Raw genomic sequence first — 26,500 nt, 5'->3', positions numbered from 1 at the left:
TCAGAATATAACTTGTAAACATCATTCCACAAATGGAATTAAACAAAACAGGGCACAAAAAACTAACAGTTGGGTTTTTTTTGTTTTGTTTTTTTATGTGTTAGCCTGGCATGGCATGGAACACCAAACTTTCATCAATAAAGGAATAATTTTGGGGAAAATTCAAATTGACACAAATGCTCTGTATTTAAAACACTGTTTATCAGCCATGACATGTTTGTTGTCCATATTTTTAGCTTTTCCTGCTTTTTTTGCGCTTGACGTAACATTAAGCGAACATGAGGACATCTCATGAGTAACAGAAGCCAGGATCTAGGCCTAATACAAACTGCAGCCAATTTAAACCCATTCATTTAATGTATACTTATAAAATATTGAATTGACTGGTACATCCTGTATTCATTCTTTAATTGTTTAATGTCCGGTTACAGATGGCATTATTTTAACAGTCAAGTTTAAGACAAATGGCTAAAGTGGTCGTAGACTACCAATAATTAGACAAGCTCCAAAACAAAGATAAAGAAGCAACATTAGGATATCATGTCTTAGCTGATCAGTTGCTGCCTAAAGTGGAAAATTTGTGTAAATTGGATATTTCCCCCAACTTTGTTTTAAAGCCAATAATGAGAGTTTGTGATTTTCATCCTATTGCACTGACTGAGTGTCAAACTGCTCTTATTAACATTAATACAAGGAATATATACAAAGCTAACCTTAATATTTCTTCAAAATTTCCTAGAAATCCCATAATTGGAATAATATTTTTTATATATTAATATATAAGATATTAATATAGAATTGCTTTGTTTGTTTTTTAATATGACAAATTTTAGCAGAATGGATTCATTTAAATAGAAGTTGAGATTGTACTAAGACTGAATTTCACCTAAAACTGGCTGTGAATTCACTCAGTCACTGCAACGTCTGAAAACTGCTCCTGACCCCCATAATTGGCTCATTTTTAAGGTAAGCATAAGATGTTTTAAATACCGACAATTTCTGTAATTAATTGATTTCATCATCACTAGCATTGTTTTCTAGCCCATCTAAGAGGTGGTCAGTGGATAATATCAAGCACACGAATCTGAAAAATGAAAACAAATCCAATATTTTCCCCATTATCCTGAGAAAATACCAGGTTGCTAAATATCAGTAAACAAAACTCTCAGTGCAATGTTGCAAATATGGTGCCAACCAAAGTCGGTGGTCTCTGTGTTGAACTGCATTGTTCTACCGTTTAACCAGTGCCAAGTTTGCTTGCCCTTTCACACATGACTCAGCTAATTGAGAACTTGTTAAGACAGAATCATTAGTTATAATAAAAGAAGTAGACACGTTAGCTCTGCTCTCTTGTGTTATTTTTGTCTTATGAACTAATAATCCCTACACTGGTGCATAGAAGGTTGTGCTAAATCTGGGAATGTATAACACTTGAGGTTAATGTAAAAAAACAAAACAAAACAAAACAAATACAGCTATGAAAAACCAGAAGGCCTTAATGGAGGTTAACAACCAAACCTCACCATACATGCCGCCTTAATAAGCACACTGCTAGGCAGAGCATATTTTAACTTCTGTATTGTTTGAAGCAGATGTTGCAGATCTGTGCTTGATAATGATTCACTGACCAAAGGCATTGTGCATTACGAGCGTGCCTCCGTTTTGGACTTGACGATGGTGATGACACTCGTTGTGGCCACCTTGCCTGGTACGATGATTGGTGTGATTGCGCCCCTGGCAGCTGGTACGGGGCTGCGCGCCACAGTCCTGGCGAAGCTTTGCAGCGCCTCATACTTGGAGCGCAGCACGTCTAGCTCTACCTTCATGCTGGCATTCTCAGAAGCGAGTTTCTCCACCTCTTGCTGCAGCTCAGCTTTTTGCTTCTCCAGTTCTTCCTTCTGAGTGACGCGCTTGACGCGACAGCTGGCGGCATAGCCACGGTTCTTTAGCGTGCGCCGCCGCTGCTTTAGTTGTGCAATCTCCTCTTTGGATAGGCCGCGCAGGTGTTGGTTCAGCTCACGCACCGACATCGACACTAGCTCATCGTCCGTAAGGCTCGTGCCATTCTCGCCTGGCTCCCGCTTCACCTTAAGTGATTTTGAAGAGAAAGAAAAGCCAAAATAAATAAAGTTGGAGAGACGGAAAACCAAATCGAATCTATCAGACAACCAGAGAACATAAATAAGCTATAGACACTTGCCTTCAGGGCTTTGTTTCCCTTACTTGTAGTAGTCATGCCACGAGAGCCACACGTGACTATCCTGGAAGACTGTCTGCCGGGACAAAGAAGAGAAAGCAAACATTAAATGAAATGAGCTTTATTTACAGTATTTACCTATCCACATTTATTCCAATGCAATGATAGACACTAGATTGTAAAATCCTGAAATACATGCAGAAAAACATGCATGATAGTAGCAGGGTATGATATTTAATCAGATATTAATACATAAAGGTTTAGACAGATTGGGATGCCTCAATTCAGTGACTTGTTCGAGATACATTTGCAGTCATTTAATTAATGATGCGGATGTTTGAAAAAGAGCAGATCAGCAAGCATGCAGGACTTCAGATGGTGCAATAAGATGCAATAAATAGTAAGTTCAGCTTTCCATAGTCTCTGGGAACAATGCTGCATTGAAAGATTTTTTTCAAAGTAAACTCACTGACATTTGGCAAAACATCACTGGTAGATAAGTGCAAAGCCATGTTGCACAGAAACTCGCTGCACCACAGGCTCTTTAAAACATGCTACCACACACATGGAGCCACACACAGCTGAATCAGTGATGCTTCTGAAGTCTAGTGAAGTCAAATTCAATGTGGCATCAGCATCAAAATAGCACTGAAAATAGAGGATGTCTTTCACAGTGGCTAGTTAGGCCAGTGTGAGACAGCTTCAGGCATTAAGAAGAGGCGTTTTATTTGTGATCATTCAAAACACAGAAGGCATTTATTAATCACTGATGTGTTACGGCATTATGGTCATACATCACTGTGATGGTATCGTGTCTGAGCATCCTGTGTGTCAGGTTGTCTTACCTGGTATTAGTGCTGTATGAGAATTCTGTGTATGTGTGTGAGAAGGCTTATCTGATAGGCTTCTGTGGGCTGGAGTGTGTGTGTGTGTGTGTGTGTGTGTGTGTGTGTGTGTGTGTGTGTGTGTGGTATTAGATGGAGATGATACAGCTGGGTCACAGCAGGAGTGGAATCACACAGGCCAAACCAGCAGTTGTGGCACCAAGGTTTTGCGCACACACACACTCGCACACTCACACACACACACACACACACACACACACGTTTGTCTTTTTACCCTTGTGAAGACCTCCAAATGACATGATTATTAATGCATATAATTAATGCTATGCTACACTTATGCTTAACCCTAACTTTAACCTCAGGATCCAAAATTAAACCTTTGGATCGTTTAGAAATCTTTTATTTTATTTTATTAATAAAAATATGCAATATTTGTATTAATAAAAAGCAAAACATCAAAATGTTTTTCTTAAGGAGACCAGCAAATGGACTTACAAGGTCGAAACTATCAAATATTCCTATACTTGTGGGGGCATTTGGCTCCCGCCAAGATATAAAAGCATCCAGCCACTCAACCCCATACACACAAACACACACACAAACAAACACGGGTATGCTGGCTCAGCATATTCACACCACTGCACTAGCTGCCAAACGCACAGTCACCAGCAGTTCACTGCTAGACTCCATGCATCCCACTGCACTTGTGTGTATCTGACACCCAGCATCTGCAACTGTGGCCATGAAATTATATAGAGGACAGTCGTAAAACTGGCTAAGCAAGCTGATCTTCCCTTTAGTGCTTCTAGTACAAAAAAAGGAGTGGACTCTAGGTCACACTACACAGTAATTCCCCAGTGTAATCCAATAAAAGGCTGCCCCAGAGATGACCTGAACCCTGTTGCTGTCAACAAAGGAGAATAGGTGTGGCATTCACCACAGCCAAACAGGAGGATACAGCAACCAGTTAACCTAAAGAGAACACAGAAAAAGAATACTGTATACGGAGATCGAAGCATAGTGGCACCATCAGAGTGAGTAAAATGTCTTGCATGCCACTTTTACAAGATATAGACAAAAAATCTTGCTCCGTTTCTGTGCAGAATCTGTAACATCAGTTATATTCATGAGTGCTGCAAATCAGATTATGATTCATTCTAATTTAATCCTGTTATAACAGTCCAACGATGTATTAAAGCATTGCACATCGTAGCAGCGATCACTTTCTTGTTCGTATATCTATCAGTGAACCTGTTGGCCATCTTTGGTTTACAAGCCTGCAGTGAGAAAGTTACACATTTAGCCACAATGCTGAGTTTTGTCACTGACAGAGTTATCTTTATAACAAAAAAAAACCTATAAATATATATAGCAGTATTAATTCACATGAAGACTAATAAAGCAGTTGGACATTAAATATGTTGTCTTGGATTCAGTCAGGGAAGCACAGTGGCACAGGCATGGCTTCACAACTCACAACTGCGGTTGATACTGAGCTCTGGTTACTGTCTGTATAGAGTTTTGCATGTTCTGCTTATGCCTGTGTGCTTCTTTTGGTTTACTCCCAATTGCCCTAGGTGTGAATAAATGTCAGAATGAATGTGAGAAGGAATCTGTGTGTGAATGTGTGTGTAACGGGGCCCTGCAAAGGACTGCAATTCATTCTAAGATGCATTCCCACCTCTTGGCTTGTTTTCCTGGTATAAAGTTTGGATCCACCAAGACCCTGACCAGGATATAGCAGTTATTAAATGTAAGTGAGTGATTGAGTGAGTGAGTGTGTGAGTGAGTGAGCTAGAAAGCGAGAGTAGACACAGTTGCATAAACAATAAGTTGCACAGATGTCTGAGTCATTCGCTACAACAGCTAGATGAGACACATCTAAATCTTATGCACTCAAGCTAACCTGGAGTGAAATGCATTTTATTGCTTGATATTACCTGTATATTATGTGTATATTACCATTCCTATTTAAAGAACCAGCTCAAAACACCTTGTGTATTTTTAAACTGGACTTAGTCTGTAGTGTAATGTCAATTTCCTATAATTGCTTATTGATCTTTCTTTTCTATCAAAGCTTCATGTCACCTCGGAACGTTGCAGATACCTGACAGCAGAGTAATATTAAACAGAACTGGGCCATCTGTCAAGAAAACAGCGCAATGAGACGTGTACATGCTTGTTGTTGACATTAATGGGAACTATTGAATTTAGCTAATATAACACAAGGCTGGTTTTGGGTTTATTGGAAGTTATGATTAAACTGAGACGAATTAGATAGCTATAATATATCTGTAGTGTTGTTTGCTAGATTACACCATATTATCCATCCTCCTTCTGTGTAAAGGGTTCTTTTATTTTTTCTTCAAAGCTACCTGTGCTCTCGCAGTCCAACAGAAGGTATCAGTTCTTGTGTGTGCTGAGGCAACAGTTGGGCAATGTATAGCAGTGCAATGGGGGTGGGGGGGCTTGTAATATTTTTATCTGATTTATTATGACAAACTCACAATCGATTCAGAACACCAATAATGTTACAAAATAAATGATGTGTATATATGTTTGAAGTTGAACATGGTATAAATATTGGTGGGTTGTAATTGTTTGTTCTGATTATTGGGAGAGCTACAACCCCCCTCACCCCACTAACCCCACCCACCCCAAGATCCAATCCTGAAACTATGTTTATGACGTTTTGCAGAATTTGACAACAAAAGCCGGCAGTTTACTACGACAGCGTTATCGTACCATGTCCATCTCGAATTAAGCAGGTATTTTCTCCACTTTGAAAACATTTTTTTTCTTTGAAAACAAAAAACATGCGAGAAATAAATCTCCATATTTATATTCAGAAATTAAATGTTGAAAGAGGTCTGTATTTAGCATGCTACAGGTCTGTATTTAGCATGCTACAGGTCTGTATTTAGCATGCTACAGGTCTGTATTTAGCATGCTACAGGTCTGTATTTAGCATGCTACAGGTCTGTATTTAGCATGCTACAGGTCTGTATTTAGCATGCTACAGGTCTGTATTTAGCATGCTACAGGTCTGTATTTAGCATGCTACAGGTCTGTATTTAGCATGCTACAGGTCTGTATTTAGCATGCTACTCTACTATTAGACCTACCAAATAATGACCTTAACTGGGGGTCTCTCATAGTAAATTACTTCACTTGATGCAAAAATGTCAATACTTGGAACTTACTTGGAAAGCAAATATATTTCTGTTATTTTTACAGATAACAAACATTGTTAGCATTGTTACGCTCATTTTCATCAAATTGGCCTAACCCATGAGAGTCCTTGAGTAGGTAATGAAAACCACTTATGCTGGCTGGCCATTCGGGCATAAATATACATCTGCTCATTCATGCATCTGCTCACTGCAACCATACAGTTGAAGGTTGGAAAAAAAAACCTGACAATGTTTTTTCCCCAATAATTACTTTTCCATTTCAGTGAGTTTGTATCTACTCAGATTCCTGTTCTTGCCTGACAGGAGTTTAACCTGGTATGGTCTTCTGCTGTTTGACCCCAACTCCATCAAGATTCAGTTTGCTGTATGTTCCGAGGTGATTTTCTGCTCACTACGGTTGTAAAGTGTGATTACTTAGTGTTACTACAGCCTTCCTCTCAGACCGTCCAGTCTGGCGATTCTCCACCGACGTCTGTCATCGACAAGGTGTTTCCACCCACAGAACTGTCATTGGATGTTTTTTCTTTGCACAATTTTTTATAAACACTAAAAACTGTTGTACATAAAAATTCTTGCCGATTTCTAAAAAAAAAAAAAAAACAGCCCAACTGATGTGAACACTGAAGCTCTTGACCTGTATTGTGCCTCTGCCACATGATTGGCCAGTTTTATAAATGAATGAATGAGCAGTTGTACAGGTTTTCCTCCATAATGTGGCTGGTGAGTGTATTAAAAAAAGAAAGAAATTTTTGCCAATTCTGTTTTCAATACAATATTAAAATATATTACAATATAAAAAGATTTCATTATCTAACAATACCTGATTTTGGTTCTTTAATAAAATATTTTTTATAATATATGTTTTTTTTGCCAATGTATGCAAAGACACAATAAATGTTGTGCACTCAATGCAAAATCAGTGCCAAGATGGTCAACATTAATGTGTCAAATCCAATGGAATGTATTTCTATGCAAAACCCAAGAAAAGAGCTTTTAACCATCCAGTCAAAGTTTATGGGGCAAAGTGCATTCGTTCCCCAGAGCAGAACGAATGCATTTCCTCTCCTAAATGTTTTTCTCTCATTTGTGGCTGCTTAGTTAAGGGTGCAGGGTCTCATTGGAGCAGTACTGAGGGGTTTGGGGAAGAGAAGGCACAGTCTTTTGCAGGCGCAAGCTGAATTTTTATGAATCACCAGGAAGAACGCTGACAAATCAGGGCTGATTACTTGCAGAGGAGAGACATCACACCCACAGGAAAATACAAAGCGCTGAGTGAGGATGTTGAGTAGTGTGAGAGAGAGAGAGAGAGAGAGAGAGAGAGAGAGAGGCAGCCTTGTGAAAAATGCACCCTCAACACATTTGGAGGTGCTCAGAAAGAGGAGGGGGAGGAAAAACCCTGATCTCAGCAAGGACCACAACCAAGGCACCAATTAAAGAACTAAAAGTTCAACTAACATGACCAGAACCATCATTCTCCTACAAACTCTTGTATATCTCAGAGACTATTTAGGACTGTCGAGGTCATCGTGAAACTGTAAATGTGGATCATCAATGTTAAACTAACAAGTATGAGTACTTGTAGTCTTGGACCTTTTGTTAGGAGTTAATAATTGTGCCTATATTCACCACTCACAGCTGCAGAGTTTAAGGTTGCTCTGCTCCCAACACAGCTGATTGAACTAATCATAAAAGCTATTTAACATCTTCCTGAGTTGAAGTGGATGTGTTAATGCAGAGGCAACAATTAAGTGTGTGCTCAAGTTCTCCTGAGAGGTTCACATCTTAGAGTAGAGAAGTCGTTATTATGACGTCAGGTGCATTCAGGTCACTTTGGGAATGTGAGAAGATGGAGGTGTATTTTCTCTCTTAATTAACTCCAAAAAATACAGCAAGATATTAACATTCTACTTGTAAAAAGTGAAGAACAAATAAGGCGCAACAGGTGTGCTATGCTTTCTTATGTTTATCAATTTATAACGTCACTACAAACTTTACTGTTACATAATACGTCATATTGTACAATGCTATCATATATTTTTTTTTAATTGTAAATAAAAAAGCATTAAATGAGCTTCTGAAACAAGTAAATATTTAATTTCTAAAAATTCCCCGTCAATCATCAGTTCACCAAGGAATTTGTTCCTGTTTCCCACTCATAATTACAACTTTGTGGTAGTGTTCAACATGGTGGGGGGATTTTTTGTTGGGGGGAGGGGGGTGTATTGATTGTAGTGTAATGTCAACCATTTATCCTACTGAGGAAGCCACAGTGTATCCCAGGAGACTTGGGGCACAGGGTATGGTATAATAGCAGGCCAGTCTATTGCAGGGTATAATCAGACACACACTTACACACTATGGACAATTTTAGAGATAACTAACAATCCTCCTACACCGCATGTAGGAAATCGGAGTACCCAGAGGAAACCCCCAAGGCACATGGAGAATAGTCAAACTCCACACACATGGTGGAGGAAGGAATCAGCCCCCCAGGCAAAAATGCTAAGCTCCCTACCACCCATATTCAGTAATCTTCCACTTTACTGGACGATAAACAAAATTGCTACAAGCATATAGTGACATTCATGGTTCTGGATCAGGACGATCCATTAGGTGTATGCCACACAAATCAGCACGAAGACTGTTCATGCCATAATGGCAAACAAAAACTGTCCATCAGCATGAAGAATCCTAAATGCAGCATCACGAGCCTGACCCTGACCCTGGAACTGTACTATATTATAGATCTAGATAAATATTACACACAACATTACAATATCACCTAGATGATTGAAAATCTTCATAGACACGTACTCTCTTCCAATCCTTCCTGTCCAAACATTTGAACAAGATAAATATTGATATATTGGCAAATATAGGCAAATACTGGTTCTGCTTGAACACCTTGGATGAACTTTGGGGGACTCCTGCATGTTTAACCCCAGTGTTTTCACAAAGTTTCCTTTGCAAACCATTAGTAACGGTTTAATAAAGGTTTCAAGTAGCAATAAAGGTCAAGCTAAATTTATCATTCTGAGCTTTTGGTATAAATAATGTGAGATGTTAAACTGCATTTAGAGGCAGTAAAACTATGCAACCAATCAGCAGCAATCATCCTGAAATCAACATGGCCTAGCTTTTTTCCTCTGCTCAACCTTGTCAGCTGCTAAGCTTCAGAAACCAGTTCTACGCGAATAATTTCAGAACTCCCCGAAAACTCAGCTCACTAATTAAGACAGACCATCAGCAAACGCTTAGGCAACTTTCTGTATTTAATTTCATGCATGATCCGCACCTGATATTAATGTGCAACCCAGCTGTTCCCTTTCCGTACATCGATCACATGCTGAAGGCACAGAACCCCAAAAAAAACCTCACATACACACACCAGCAATGACATTTGAATCTAATCATCCCTCCCTTCAGTAGACTGAAGTCAATTATCAAACAAGCTGCGTGTGTCGAGCGCCATTTAACTGCGAATTAAAAATCAGGCACTGCTTATGCCTGCCGGGGTAAGGAAGGGAGGCTGGCATCAATTTATGTATCGAAGTAAACACTAAGTGCTAGAAAGGCAGGGAAGCCATCAAGTAGCAGGTATTCGGAGCGTGAAATAAGAGTGATAGAAAGAGAGGGAGGAAATTATACAATCGTTTCGCATGGAAGAAAAAGGGAGCAACGATAGGACTTTATCAGGCAATAAAATAAAAACTGTATCTCCCTCATTCATTAGACGTCAGGGTACCACCGGCATTGTTTATTTGCCAAAGAGAGTTTCTAAGCATCGCAGGTTCCAAAGGTGTTCGTATGTGAGTTATGTAGGTGGAACGGACTTTCAATATTTTTGTTTTGTAGATATTTCTTCTTCCTATGAAAATCGGCACACATGCTATATTCACTAGCAATCTTTGAGTCCTACATCAAACATCTCATGGTTGTAAAAGATTTTTGTTTTTTGTGCCATATTGGATTCATAGTAGCTGCTGCCCTCCACATGAGAAAGGGATTCTTTCCTTTTGGAGACCAAATGAAGACTTCAACCTTCTGCATATACGCCTGAAATTAGTGGGAGTAGCTGCTTTAAATATCTAGCTGCTGTTTTAAAGTGAAGGTGCAAGAGGTTTGTTGGTAATAAAATGCTGAACTAGCCAATGTAACCGAGTGCAGTGTGATAACCTCCAGATTCGCAAGTGCAGTAAGATATGAGGCTTTCACAACACTTTTTTTTTTAATATTCTGCCTCAAGCACCGGATTGAGAGCAAACAGACCTGGCAAAGAAAGCTATGCTTTCAACCCACACGCTGGCAAAATGGTCTACATGTACCACAGCTCTACTTTGAGAAGAAAAGTACATTTGGTTAGCCACAATAAAAAGTGATCACAGATTACTTTGGTAAGCTCAGCTATTCCAGTATATTATTCATGTTAGGCTTCTGTGCCATATTGTATGGGCAGAAAATACCAAACCTTCTGCCATTAGTAAAACAACAGTCATGAGCATAGCTGTTTTATACAATCACAAACTGTCTGCAAACTACAATTTAATAGCAGTTCATCAGTTTAACAGTATGGGGGCTTGTTCTCCAAACAGCAGATTGCAGGATAAATTTTGGCTTATCAGTATATTTATTACTTCTTTATGAAGATTAGGAAACTGTGAAACTGTTGAAATAATATAAGTGTATTACAGCAAAATTGACTATAGCATAATTATAAATAGTCTTTGGAAAATAACTGGACAAAACCACAGAAATAACCTATCAATCACGTTCACATGGCAAGAAAATGTTTCTTAAAATTGTCTAAAATCCATTAATCAGTTCCTTCAGTAGTAAGTAATTAATGAATAATTAATAATCCTATCAACTAGGTATTTCAAAGGGTTTCAAATTTTATGAAAATCATTTATGCTCTATATATATATATATATATATATATATATATATATATATATATATATATATATATATCAATTAAAATGATATCACTTCACAAATGCTGCAAAATTGTTAAAGAAAACAGAAGGTAAGTGAAGCACGCTTGCAAATCCAGCATCTGCATCTAAAGCACATACGACTCCGCGGGGCGAAGCACTGAAAGTCCACACTTGCAGCGAGTTTCATCATCAGCATCTCTCTCCCAACACCCCCTTAAAATTCTTTTACTTTTCCTTTTTTTTCCCTCTTCATGGCTTTAGCTTTAGGCTCTCCCAATTCTCTATGCAGATTGCTTTTGAGGACATGCCCCGCCCCCTCTAAACAAACAATTTCTCAAGGACTCTCTGTGGTCTAGTAACTTATACGCATGCTGCAACAGCCGTCCAAGATGTTTTCTCTGTGCGCTCAACTCTTTCTCCTGGTTTCATCAACTCCCCCCCTGGCACCCCCACCCCTTCTATCTATCTGCCTGAACACACCTTATCCAATGAGCATCAGGAAGCAGGAACAACATATAGGCTAATACACACATCATGCACTGGGATTGGTCAAATGGTAGCCACTTGGATCCGATGGACTATAAATCTCTCAGCCAATGCCCAACATCTATTCAACCCCCCTAACCCCCACCTCCCTCAAATCCAAGTCCACACACGCACACACACTCGCACACACACACACAGACAGACCGTTTTCCAGCCACACCACCCCCTGCTGCATGTAGAAGGCCCTCATCTGTTCTTGTTACCTTCTGTGGCAGGAGAAAGAGAAATTACAGAATGTGGCCCAGAGCCTCCTCACACACAAAAGAGTGTCCTAAAGAATGCAGCTGATCTGAGATGAGAGGGCCATTTGAGCACTTCTGTGTATCATCATTTTGATGCTCAGTTTAACTGATCTTGTTATTCATCACTGGGTTGTGAAAGTTAGATCACAATGCTAAGATGGCAAAATAGGTTACAATTCCCTTAGTCCTGTCAGGGTCAAAATGTTTAGAGTAAAGCATAATGTGTCCGGTCTTGGGCTTTTAAGTGTGACCACAGGCTGAAAATAGATTAGACTCATCTTAATTGAGAGAGATGCAAAGTGATGGGAGTTAATGCAGCTACTGAGAGTCTGTGGTCACCAGAGAGAGAGAGAGAGAGAGAGAGAGAGAGAGAGAGAGAGAGAGAGAGAGAGAGAGAGAGAGACACACACACACACACACACACACACACACAGAGAGAGAGAGAGAGAGAGAGAGAGAGACACACACACACACAGAGAGAGAGAGAGAGACAGAGAGAGAGAGAGAGAGAGAGAGAGAGAGAGAGAGAGAGACACACACACACAGAGAGAGAGAGAGAGAGAGAGAGAGAGAGAGAGACAGAGAGAGAGAGAGATGTTTGTTTTATGATTAATAGAGTAAACATAGACACTGTGGATAAAAAAGGGAAATGATGCACATCATTATAGTAACCAGAAGCTTGTCACTTGTTTTTTTTCTCATGCATGTGATTATATCAGGATCATTAAAGAAAAGGAAGGTCGCATAGTAACTAAAAATCGAATTGCATTCTAACAGGTTTCCTCCATTTGTTTATAAAACGATGCCCGTAGCTCATGACACCACACAATCAGTCGGTTCTATAAACCGAGGGGAAATAAAGCAGCAGGTCGCACCGTCTATTCCCCGTATATTCTAATGTGCTCGATAACGGAAGGCTTTGTGACAGCTGATACACATCGATCTCTTCTGTTCGCTTCTGATCGTTATGATGAATCAGCAGATTGAACAAAAAAAAGCTCGCAGCCTTTTAAACAATGGAATACAATCGGAGTGTAAATCGCTGATTAACCTTCAGCTGATCACAACGAGAAGAACGGAAAACGCCATGGCAATACTGACACTGACACAACTACCTACCCCAGACATCATCAGACAAAAGCCTGATCCATGGAGCTATGGGTCAATATCAGGTTTGTGCATTTTTACACCGAATACAGCGAGATGCCTCCTACCTGATGGCGCTCTTTAAAAGCAGGAGCGTCGATTGGATTTGATGAACCAGCAGCGCTCGTGTGCTGCGCGTGTGTGTGCATGAGCTAGCAAACTAACGCGCCGATCCGGTTACACATTTTTCTCTCTCGACCACGAGCCCCCTAGCTGTCACCACTACACACGCTCGTGATTTCGATTCCAGACCAGATGCACTTCGCCGCCTCCCGCCCGCTTGTGTTGAACGAACGGATAAAGGGAATCCCCACAACCAGCTCCGTAAATCCCGTCAAACGGAAGCGCATCTTTTAGGGATGAATCAGCTGCATTTAGTGAAGCAGGTGGAAAGCGCGCGCGGCCGCTGTGAATACACGGCAGCGCGCGTGCACACTCAGCATTTAACAATGCACTGATTCTGATTCTGATTCTTCGACGTGCAACTTGATTTGACTCACCCGCCTAAGAGAAGATGCTCCAGTATTCTGACTCCCGGCTGTGGGGAGAAATGGGAGACACCGGGTCCGCTCGGGATGCCAAGCGCGTGCATAGGATGTGTTGATGTCTTAATATTATTACTATGTTGTTGTTGTTGCGCGAGCGCGGTTGTTGTCCCCGGTGTTGATTTCCCTTTCTCTTGTTTCGACGCCAGACGTCATATGATGTTCGGTCACGTGGGTTCATTCATGAAAGGCTTATACGCACCCGGTTCATTTAAAGGAGTGAAACGCACAGCACATGGAGACAGAAGCGTTCACACCGGGTTCACACCATGCTGTCACTGCATCCAGTTAATACGGAACCAGTACAGTGTTGTGTGTGTTCATACTTCAGAGACAAACAAGTGGTAAATTTGAATCCGCATGGTTTTCTAAAAGTTCCTACGTGTACAGATGAAGGAAAGAATTGTACATGTGAATGTGGAAATGCTAGTTTTGGTGTAGAATTCAGACTAAAGATTTGAAAATTCATGGTATTCACTGCATCGAAATACACTCACGGACCACTTTAATCGGAACATGTACCGGAACAGCCAATCGTGTGGCAGCATGAGCTTCATGATTTTATTCACTGATCTGCTGCTATTTTATTGGCTGCTTGGATAACTGCATTAAGGAGCAGGTGTACAGGTGTAAGGGTGTTCATGTGTACAGGTGTAAGGGTGTTCATGTGTACAGGTGTAAGGGTGTTCATGTGTACAGGTGTAAGGGTGTTCATGTGTACAGGTGTAAGGGTGTTCATGTGTACAGGTGTAAGGGTGTTCATGTGTACAGGTGTAAGGGTGTTCATGTGTACAGGTGTAAGGGTGTTCATGTGTACAGGTGTAAGGGTGTTCATGCGTACAGGTGTAAGGGTGTTCATGCGTACAGGTGTAAGGGTGTTCATGCGTACAGGTGTAAGGGTGTTCATGCGTACAGGTGTAAGGGTGTTCATGCGTACAGGTGTAAGGGTGTTCATGTGTACAGGTGTAAGGGTGTTCATGTGTACAGGTGTAAGGGTGTTCATGTGTACAGGTGTAAGGGTGTTCATGTGTACAGGTGTAAGGGTGTTCATGTGTACAGGTGTAAGGGTGTTCATGTGTACAGGTGTAAGGGTGTTCATGTGTACAGGTGTACAGGTGTAAGGGTGTTCATGTGTACAGGTGTAAGGGTGTTCATGTGTACAGGTGTAAGGGTGTTCATGTGTACAGGTGTAAGGGTGTTCATGTGTACAGGTGTAAGGGTGTTCATGTGTACAGATGTAAGGGTGTTCATGTGCACAGGTGTTCATGTGCACAGGTGTTCATGCGTACAGGTGTTCATTTGTACAGGTGTTCATGTGTACAGATGTAAGGGTGTTCATGTGTACAGGTGTTCATTTGTACAGGTGTTCATGCGTACAGGTGTTCATGCGTACAGGTGTTCATGTGTACAGGTGTTCAGGTGTTCATGTGTACAGGTGTTCATTTGTACAGGTGTTCATTTGTACAGGTGTTCATGCGTACAGGTGTTCAGGTGTACAAGTGTTCAGGTGTTCACATCTGCATTTATTTGTTTTTAACTAATTTGAATTAATAGGTTTTCTGACTTCGTAAGTGAAAGGTAAAACTTATTAAACGTTTGCAGTGTAATTTCTTTTTAGAAATAACATGACTTGATTCATGTATAAAACAGTGCAGACATCATTAAACAGGAACATAAAATACTCATAATGTTATAAAGATTAATAATAAATAGAAATATATATAAATATATATTTATAATATCTAAATATTATAATTATAAAATTTTAATAATGCACACATTCTGCTACTGTAACAACATAAGCATTATACACACACACACACACACACACACACACACACACATACACGCATACAGTACATACAATACAAACTTATACATACATACATACATACATACATACATACACATACATACACACACATACATACATACACACAGGTAAGTATCAGGTCAGGTAAATTAAGGTAATCTTACTCTAGAAAAGTCAATTGCTGTATAGATGTATGAAAAATCTCACAGCTTAAATGATTCAGTGATGGATTTTAGGTGTTTTATGAAGCATCTTAAGAAGCATAGGGATAATGTAATATTTGTTTGTTTGTAAGCCTCATAAATGTTCATGATTTTCCTTATATTAAATGGCATGACAAGGAAGAAAACTCTTCTAGTATCTGAATTCAATCTAGTTTAGAAACAAATTCAGATTTAGTAATAGTGTTCAGATATTCAAAAAATTGCAAGCTTGAATTGTTGGTTTCACTGTGCAAATCTGACTGAACTTTCATGACTGCAAGAGTCTGTTTAATGTGGTATCTATTTCATGGACTTACAAAAAATGTAATTTCCCTGATGATATTCTCTGTGCCTATACAAACTTAAAATTAAAATTGGATTCTTGGATTCAAGAAATCATACTATATTCAACCATTCATTTAATATAGTAAAATGTTATGTCATATTCTTTATAGGAATACAAATGAATGTAGTCACTATAAGCTAGGAAACACATACAACATTTTGAATAATGATGTTTTTACAAGGTTAAAATATACATTTATTAACTATTAATTAATGATTACAAGAGTACATAATAAGTCAGATTTCCTTCATATTCTTTAACATGAGCTTTATTTTTGATTACAAGTTGTTTGGAAAGACTAAAAACAATGCAAAGGCTAAATGTTATTATTTAATGGTACAACAAATGCATATCTAATAGCGAGAGTGATGAATAATAAAGATATATTAATTTTATTTAGGATATACATAGAAATGTCCATAAAAATATGGTCACCATCACCAGAAGATCTGTTTTACAGAACGCTCATAAAAAGTAAACTTCAAGTTAGTAACTAAAAGTATTGCAGTCACAATGAATATGTCTTAAGATGGAGGTGAAACATGATATCAACTATGTCAGCAAGGAAAGTAAAAAAAAGCAGTATGGTATCAACAGACAGAATAAACATTATCATAACATACATTGATTCATCAGAGAGATCCTTTAATCCCAAGTGAAAAAAAATACCCCTGAACAGTTGATGTTTAAGAGCTTTGTTCAACACCCAATCAGGGCTCTCTTATAGAATAGAATGAATAGAATGGGGGGGGGGGGGGGGCATAGAAGCCTTTATTATCGCCACCTATACATTACAGCTCAGTGGAATTCTTTTCTTTTCTTATAATGCAGAATCTTCCTAAACACTTCAGTCATTTTGATGAACAATCCAGGGTTTTGCAGTTTTGCACTCACAGAAATTAATGTGAAATTAAGCAAAAACAGTGTTATTCAGAGAATTATTTTTTTAAGTTACCACAGATTTGGGCCAAGATGTGTCTTGCGATGTCATGTTTTCCGCAAAAAAAAAAAAAAAAAAAAAAAACTCTACATGTGGCATGACACATTTGTTAAAAAGCTGCAGCAAAATCAAGAATTTATAGCTGTAACAATCACAAAAATAATGATGAAACTCCTGGAGGGATTTAACAATAAAGGGCTCCTTGTTTTCCATGCATCTAAAGTAAAACTTTCTTGACTAAAAGAGTTATTAAGTTATTAAGAGTTCAGTTTGCTTGGATGCCACAGTTTTGCTAAAACATTACGGAAATATCCTTAGAGTCAGAGAATTGGGTTTGTTCATTTACTTGTTTTTCAGCTAATTGTCGCCTCCTGTTGGTTAGAATTTCACTACTTTCTTACTGTGACGTTGTATGCTACAGGACCTCTGAATGTGAAGCCCAGATAGAATGTAACATTCTCATTATCATAAGGCACTGAGTGTACATAAAGAGCATGAACTGGGAACTTTTTCTTAGGGCCCTCAAGGTACACAGTCCCGTCCTCGGTCCAGCCGGTCACACGTTTGAGCACTCCAGCAATTTCTGGCGTTTTCCATAATTCCCCTCTGAACCATTTCATACGCTTTTCTGAAACTGTGGGAAGTTTTGTGATACTCTCAATCTTACTCTTGTGGACAAATTTACCATATCCAGTTCCATTTCCCAGGAAGAAGTGGGTATAAATTCTCCTCCTCCTATGAGGGATGTCCTTCATTTTGGCCCAATATGTTTGCTGGAGAAATTTGAGAGCAGACAGAACGATTTCATATTTGTCTTCCTTTTCACGATCAGTGTCATGCTCCTCTGGCCAAAACAACAAGATGCATAAAAACAGAGCACTTGACATGCATCTTGACTGGTCATGAGGGAAAAGGTTGCTGAGTCTTTGCAAATCACTTAGAGCAGCCAGTTTAGGTGACATGGCTGAGACTGAACTTAAAGCAAAATGTGATGCTATGTAGTTGACAAGATCTAATTGATGCATTCTGGCACCCAGTGGATTCTTTGGATACAGTGAAATTATGTCCTCCAAAAGTTTGACCTTGTCCTTGTCTTTCTGGTCAAGGATGGAAAAGATTGTTGTAAGGTTTCCCCCACCAAGTCTGTAAATAATCATGCGTTTAATGAAGGGAGTCATATTGGCTGGATTTGACTGCCAATGACTAGGCAAGGTACTAAGTGAAGCCTCACTGAAAAACTTGCCATAAACAGAAGACTTGGTTACCAGCCAGTGCTTTGGATGAGTTACTGTCGTCTCACAGCTTACAGATGTTTCTTCCTCATCTGTATTTTGGTCTGTCTGGAAATAACTCAAGTCTTCTGATACAAACTCCAATGCTTCACGCATTGTGCTTTGAAGTTTTTTGAGTTTGCAGTGAAAGTGTTCCCATGGTTTTTCAACCTCTTTGGGTATGTGGTCTGTAAGAAGGTATTTCAGGCATTCAGAATGACCATCACTCCTGTTTGAAAACACATGAAGTGAAGAAATTAGCTTTAACAAGCTGCATCCCACCTCCACAACTGCAAAGAATCCTGAATTGTTCATTGATTCAGTGTCTGCAACTGCTGCCTTCTCACATTCTTGGAAACATTCAATTGCTTTAAGTGCCGTTTCAATGGCATCTGCTGTGTTCTCTGCTGTTTTGCGAGTTTTATCCATGACTTTGCATTTCGTTGTGAACCATCTTCTGTACACCTGGCCTCTGGTGTCAAGAATGTAGGAGTTGTTAGGCATTTTAATTGCTGCAATGTTTGCCCAGCGTTCTGCCTCTTCAAATCTTTCATGTCTGTAAGTGAGACGAGCTAGCTGTTGCGCAAATAATGCATCTTGGTTGAATCTATTGTATGCTTCATTGAGAAGCTTGATTGCTTTTTCTGGTTCTTCATTGTCTCTTACATGCTCAATGAGGGGAGAGAAAAAGCTGTCTGATTCATCACCTCTGCTAATCCTGTACCGTCTCATGAACAAATCACGAAGGAACTTCAGGTAATCTTCTCTCCCAAATCTATGTTCAAAGAGTACATCGTTTTTGAGAAGATCAAGTGCAAGATCACTTTGTTGTTGTTGTCTGCCACCCAGAAGCTGATGGAGAATTTCCTTTGCGACCAGTGGATGAATGATTCTGATAGATTTAATGTAGGTCCTTTCATCTCTCAAATGTATAAAGACCAGTTTAGCCTGTTCACTCAAAGAACCCTCAAATTCTTGTTGCCGAAATCTGTCCACACGGATGGATAAAGCGAGAAGGGCTTCACAATGTGACTGAGAAATGAATGAGTTCTGAACATATGTGTTGAGCAGAGCTACATATCGAGTGAGTTGTGTGACAACAGATGCATGATCAATGTCTTCAAGTAAATGCCTTACAAACTGCTTTACGTATTTGGCAATGACTTGATGTTCGAATTCCTCACTCATCAAAATGAAAGTCAGGATAAACTCTGGCTGGAACTGTTTCTCAAGCTTTCGCCGTTTACCTGCAAATTGTCTTTTCTCTTGTGCTGAAAGTTTGTGAGTAACTGCGACATTTAGAAGGGGTGACCCCTTGCACAGTTTCTCTGGAGTGTAGGATCGTCTGCAGCTGAGGAGAATGAAGCATGGTATTCCCTGTGCAATTTTCTTGGTGTAAACAGCTACTTCTAACTCGTTCTTCAAATCTTCCAAATACTCTTTGTCACAATCTTCAATGAGTAAGAGGACAGGTAAGCATTTCTGTGGATCCTTTTCCTCATACTCCCGAAGTTTAACAGCATGTTCTGCAACGGTGCCAGCAGCGTAAGATGGTTTCACCACTGCACACCTTAAGTCCTTTCTTTGGTTCCATAGAACCTGCCTTGCTACTGTACTTCCACCACTGCCCGGATGATGGTATATGTTGATGTTATCAATGGGCATCTGATCTAAACTCCATTTAAGAATGTCCCCGAGAAGTTTGGTAACTTCATGATAGGCATCTCGTTGAATCATCTCCCCAACAAACTTCTTCTCTGCAAGCCAAAAGTTCATCCATGTCACTTTTCCTCCAAGGTAAAACTGTGTCTCGATTTCATCTTTGTCTGATTCAATGAACTCGGAGCTGGTGTCGTCACACTGGTTGGCACCTAAAATCTCCAAGGAACACATCCTTTCCTCCTCACATGTCTCAAGACAGCATTCCCCTTTAACATAAACAGGTAAATTCTTGGTTATACGGGTGGTGTTGGTTTGGACTCTCTTGAGAGTTGCATTGACGTGGCTCATTTTCATACCTACTACACTTGAAACATTAACCGTTTCATTTTCACAGGATCCAAGAGCAAACGCCTGCCATTTTTGAAAGTTCTCCTCTGATTCTGAGATGCATATGATGTCTTCATGACCTTCCATGTCAGTGAAAAACTCATAGAATGTGTTCAGAAGAGGTGTCTCAACAGGAGAAGTAAGAAGGAAGATCACAACAAAGGTTCCTTTGGGCAAGATATTCTTGCAGATCAGTGAAACGCAATCCTTGAGGAATGTCCTCCTTGTTTTAGACCAAGTGTTTTCATCACAATGCACCTCATTACCTTTGAAATCATTTCGTCCATTACAAAATATCCAGCTGATTTGTTCAAACAAATGGAGGTGGCTCTCAAATTCTCTGATGCTCATGCCACTTGGAATCTTGTAGTTCTGCATAAAATGAAGGTTCACAGCGTGGTGCTTAACATATTCATGACATAATCCAGACACCATGGAATCTGGGTCAAAGTCAAACACACAGAATAGCTTCATGTTTAGTAAGAAATCAATGTGGTTTAGATCTTCCTTTGGAATCTTGTTTGTGACAAGTATGTACCATTTCTCCTTTTCTATCTGTTTCTTCCCACTTGTTACAAGCATGATGAGTTTTCTTCCAAGATCTTGGCAAAGGTTTGGGCTTGTGAAACAATGTGCTTGCTCTGCCTTTTCTCTTTGAGCATCTCTGGTATGGACTGCTTGGTAAAATTCACTTATTTCAACGACTGGTTCTGTTTTGGAGCCAACCCTGCGATAAATTGTTCCTTTCTCATGTTCAACTTTATTGGACGTCTCTTTGAAGTTGGGCAAACGGACAGAAAAAACTCTATTCCTCACGATGCTCACAGAAGCTACAATATCAAATTCAACCACATAGTGTACATTTTTGCTATTTGGGTCAACAACTAGAATGAACTCAGGTGGTCGAATACACTGCCTTACAAGCTCACTGTCAGAGGTGGAGAAACTCCGTTCAATGTGGTCCAGCGAATCTACGTACATGTCCTTTTCTGTAATGGGAATGCCAATGATTTCACCATGCACGTAGCCAGAATTTTCCCGGCTGTCCATTATACCAAAGTGTATTGTGCCATTTGATCTAATGTTTATGCATCCCATGGCAAACTTTAAAACCTCCCTTGCCAGCTTTGCTTGAAGTCTTTGGCGGTCTAAAGCAGCAGCAGTAGTAAATGCCTTGTATTCATGACATGGGGTTATAAGATCAATAACACCTGTTTCAGGGTGAAGAACATTGTGCTTCACGTATGTATAGTCAGTGCCCATTTTACCAAAAGGTCGTGGCTTTGAATCCCTTTTTGTTGTTGGTACAATGAAAGAATCCTCTTTCTCCTCTACTGTCTGTGGACTGCTGGATATTGAATGAGTCTTGATGGATGTTGCTCCTTGATCGTCTTTTTTTGCAGTGTTTTCCTGGGCGTTATCCTTCTGCTTCTGAACCTTTTTTATAGTACTGACAAACTCATTTCTTTTGTTAATTATCAAAAGTGCTGGGCCAGATTTCATTCCAGTTTCTTTTTTCAGAAATTCCTCTGTGATTTCAAGGAGTATTCGGCCATCTACTTCCTCTTCATTAAGTTTTTTAATGTATGTTTCTTTCACTCCTATTGAGGTTAACCACTTGCTTACCATGGACTCTGTCCATTTTTCAATTGGAGTGCTGTAAAGGTCTTCTGTAGGAAAATGATAAATCAAATCACATCAATGTCTACAAAAAGAAATTGGTGAACAAATTTTTATTCTCATATCTTAATACTTGCCCATTATGTCTTCTGCACAGTCACTATTTTCCAAGATTCATCTCAAGGCACCTAAAAATATAGAAATATATGGTTAAATGGTTATATGAATATATGTGTACATCATGTTTTGAGTTTTGTGTTGTTATTTTACATTCAGGAAACCTTGAGATTTGTTAACCAAAACTAGACTATATGGACCAGACAAAATACCCTTATTCAGAGTAGTTTGTAGTCTCTTTCAAAAATATATATTCATGCTAATTCACTTTTAATAGCATCCTAAAACCATATATATCTTCATCCTAACCCAATATGAAAAGAATTAAGCAAGTCAACACAAATCCATAAATTAAAACAAACGTAAGATCTTCGCTACTTAGAGCGCACACAATTCTTCTTTCATTGTTCATCTTAAGTACAATAAAACTCCCCCCAGGTCACTCAAATTCACTCATGTGTAAATACAATACACTTGGACCTAAAGAGAAACTGGATGGTAAGGTGTCTGAGCTCACATTACAGCAGCACAAAATAAACCACAATTTACATAACTGCATAAAACATCAGTCTTGCATCACTGGGCATGTTATATTTGTCATCATCATTGCCTTCCATGCCATCAGATTCATTAATGCAGTTTTCTAGCTTTCCAGCTCATAGAATAGATTGTGTGCATTGAAAATGCCAAGCAGGCGTGATCAGGAATATGAGAGATGCTGCATGTGGGTTTTGTGCTCATTTTATATGTACAAGGAGGTTTTTTATGGGTCCAAGCCCAGAAGTTGCTTGCAGCCCTGTTGGAATTGTTTGAACTGTCTCTTTTTTTCTTATTACTTATAATCTGATTCATTATGAAGACTAAATGTAAAGAGGGTGCAGAAGCTGTGCTATTCAGTGGGGACATGCATCTGCATGACATGACATGAAATCTACAGTATTGGCTTATAGACTGTGACATGTTTCACTGACTGCACTAGTAAAACAACAGTACCTAGAAAAGCCTAATTACTTATGAGAACAAATTATGAAATTATGTATAACACCAAAAGGAACAAAATCACCTTTTAGTACTCAACATGTGTGTATGTGTCTGTGTGTGTGTCTGCGTGTGTCTGTGTGCGTGTGTATGTGTGTGTCTGCGTGTGTGTCTGTGTGTGTGCGTGCGTGTGTGTGTCTGTGTGTGCGTGCGTGCGTGTGTGTCTGTGTGAGTGCGTGCGTGCCTTTGCGTGAGTGCGTGCGTGCCTTTGCGTGTGTATGTGCGTGCCTTTGCGTGTGTGTGTGTGTATATGTCTGTGTGCGCGCGCGCGTGTGTTGCACATTAGCAACAGCAGCGACCTCAATAGAGACGGTAGATAATCAAAGAAACAAATCCAAAATAAATAACACTATTGAAAAACTAATAATTTCAATAGTTTACAGTTAAAACATTTCCCCCTATAGTGTGTGTAGATAACTATAGAAAATAAACAATTAAAACAAAGAAACAACAGATAATTAATGTAGAAAATAAACGTATTAGTATTAATTGTAGCCCATCGAAAGTCAACACAAATCCTCCAACACAAGTCCTTTATTGTTTATTAAGAACAACTCGGTTTGTCCGTTTAACTGCACTGGAGTTTTAAACGAACCGCAAGTTACAAACACTGTCATTTCTCAGTTACGAGCTAACTGCTGTTCTGCCAAGTTAACATTCTCCAGACAAAGTGGACTTTTAGACAAGAGGAAAAAAAAAAACTGTGACTTACTTCAGGCAAAAATCTGCACCAGTTGTTTAATAATGACGCCGGTTTTCCTTCCTCACTTCCTGGTCTATTTGGAGCAGAAACTGTCCCGGATGAGATACAGTATGGATGTAACTCCGTAACTCTTACTTAATCATGATAATCGCACCTTCATTAACAGATCTCTGCGTTTTCTGTAGTTTGTATGTAACAGTATTCTTGTTATGAAGAGGATGGACGAAGCAAAAATAGACCCGCCCATATGCCTAAGAAACTAGCTTTCGTTTATGTGAAACTGAAAGTTATTGAACTCATCTGATGCCCCACTACAGTCTCATCCATACATTTCTTAGATACAGGTGGAAACACTATAAATAAACAGTTATTTTCTTTTCAGGGGAAATAAAGCGGAATATACAACAACTAAACTACCTAGCAACTACTCAGGTTATATATATATATATTATTATATATTAATACAGTTAATTGAGATTTTTAAAATTCCATTATAAATTAAATTAGGATTATTCATCATTTGCTGCTGTGTTCAAATGAAACTACATCGTTCTAACAAGTTTTTGAGACTGTCACATGTAAGTAACACACAATAATATCAACCTTAGATTCTGAACACTAGGGACACAGTACACAGGTCATGTACTGTATGATCTTAAGTGAAATTTGTTATGCAAATGGAGTTCCAAAATCCTATTTGCCTTTCTTTGGCTATTCCTGAACAACAGCAAGTCACAATCTACCTTGAGGGTGTATGTGGAAGCTACGACAGTACTCCACAGCATCATGGATGTCATATCTCTGGATTTCCAAAGACTTATTACTGGTATTCGATAGGGCCCGGGGCAACACATTTGCCCTAGGTGCCCTGTAATGTGCTGTGTTGTATTCTTTTAATTCTGCCTTCCTTCTAGCACATTAATCTATCAGATTAGATTAGAAAGTTGAAGATTTGAATGCTCTGGAACTGATCTCACTTTATATTAATTGGTAACCAGATATCTCTGCAGTTTGTAGTTTAGTCCAGAATTTCTTGTCAAGATCAAAGCAGAGAAATTACTTAATTACTACACAAAACAGCTTGCTGGGCCTGGTGCATGTCTTGTCCATTTGATTCTCAGATAAACTGAATCTTTGCTATGGGGTAAGACATGGGGTACTCTATCTATGTGCAGAGGTGTTGGAGGTCTATATATTACACACCTATGTGTCAAGAGACTCTGAAATACATGTTATTTAGAATTGTACCACTTCAGTAAATATGTGCTGTATCTACCTGGGCATCAACAGACAACAATAACATCATCCCTGGGCAGTAGGAAGGTTAGTGGGTAGAGTAACCTTCCAGAGTAGGCCTAGGGTGAATCTTTGTTGGCAGATGTCATCCATATATTAAACACCACATCTGGAGTGAACTATTTAACACTACTATAAACCTTCTATAAATCACCAGGGTTTCTTGTCATTAGGTTCTAGTGTTGTTTCATATAGGGCAGCAGTATTTATTTCAAATACAGCATCATACATTTTACTGTGCGACTTGATGTAGAATATCTATTATGCAACATGTGTTGCACAGTGCCACTGACAGTTAAACTGAATGTACAATCCAGAAACACAGGTACTTAATGGTCAGTTTGATGTGATACTGTACACTAACAAATGTAATCCCAGATTGTGTTATTCAAGACAAAAACAGGTGGGTGGTTCTGGACTTAATAATGATGAATCTATCCAAATGCTTATCGAAGATGAATGAATGAACACGGTATAAAAGTTTCAACCATATGGCACAATTTACTACAGTAAGGGAAAAAAGAAAGTACACCCTGCTTCAATCGAGTCTTTATTTTTCAGTGTCCAAATAACAATTGTGTGGTCCTCACCTCAAGTGATGACAAAAACAACAGATTTCATTTTTTTCATAAAGTAAACTATCTTTTAAAAAGCAGGTGGGGAAATAAGTATACCTTGTAATGGATCATCATAAAGAACCACCTTTAGTAATGATAAGTAAATGTTTTCTGTAGGTGTTTATCAGACTCTCACATTGTTTTGTCCTACTCATCTTTACAGCATTGCTTCAGTTCATTAATGCTTGAGGACATTCATTTATACACAGCCCTCTTAAGATGCTATTACAGCATCTCAATGGAGTTGAGGGTCTGAGCGTTGACATGGCCATTTATATTTGCTTGTGTTTTGGGATTGCACAACCACTGATTAAGCTGCTGGACAGATGGCCTTACATATATAGTTGCTGATGACCAAACATGTCCACCTTGGCCTCATCAGTCCAGAGGATTTTGGTCCAGAACATTTGTGGTTAGTTCACATGCTGTTTTACAAACCTAGACTGCCATATTCATTTTGGAGAAAATGGGCTTTTTTCTAGACTCCCTCTTTAGTCTTTTTCTTATCATGAACATCAACGTTTAATCAACGTACAGAGATTTGTAGGTCACATTATGTATTCCTTGGGTATTTCTGTATATCCCTGAGCATTAAATAGCTGAAGTAGTTGGGATGCCAACTCTTGGAAAGATTGGGAACTGTCTTGAAAACTCTCCATAACGTAGAAGGATGAAGTTCATATTGTCTGAAGATAACTTTATAACACTTTACTGACTGATAAGCAGAAATAGTCTCTGCAAACTCCCCAAAATGCTGCTGTTATAGAGCAAATCACAGTTCTTGATAAATACCTTAATCACGCACATTTCATTAGTATCAACTATCTTTTAATTA

The 26,500-nt window shown here is 39.1% G+C and overlaps 1 protein-coding gene across 4 annotated transcripts; it reads right to left on the bottom strand.

The window, feature by feature from the left end:
• Positions 1-923: 923 nt before the first annotated feature.
• Positions 924-23,990, bottom strand: mafga (v-maf avian musculoaponeurotic fibrosarcoma oncogene homolog Ga). Of its 4 annotated transcripts, none has more exons than XM_060892020.1 (3): positions 23,762-23,990; positions 2,201-2,273; positions 924-2,087 (listed from the first exon to the last, which is right to left on the bottom strand). In XM_060892020.1, exons 2-3 carry the CDS (start codon positions 2,234-2,236, stop codon positions 1,644-1,646), a joined length of 480 nt encoding a protein of 159 aa, XP_060748003.1. In that variant the 5' UTR covers positions 2,237-2,273; positions 23,762-23,990; the 3' UTR covers positions 924-1,643. The 4 variants fall into 4 exon arrangements, with proteins under 4 accessions (XP_060748003.1, XP_060748002.1, XP_060748004.1 ...); XM_060892019.1 differs by lacking the exon at positions 23,762-23,990 and adding an exon at positions 13,608-13,778; XM_060892021.1 differs by lacking the exon at positions 23,762-23,990 and adding an exon at positions 13,176-13,255.
• Between the last annotated feature and the right edge of the window lie 2,510 nt (positions 23,991-26,500).

Source organism: Tachysurus vachellii, chromosome 18 (assembly GCF_030014155.1).
Source record: "Tachysurus vachellii isolate PV-2020 chromosome 18, HZAU_Pvac_v1, whole genome shotgun sequence".
In the NCBI taxonomy this organism is placed as follows: domain Eukaryota; kingdom Metazoa; phylum Chordata; class Actinopteri; order Siluriformes; family Bagridae; genus Tachysurus; species Tachysurus vachellii.
This window is presented reverse-complemented; position numbering and strand designations above follow the sequence as displayed.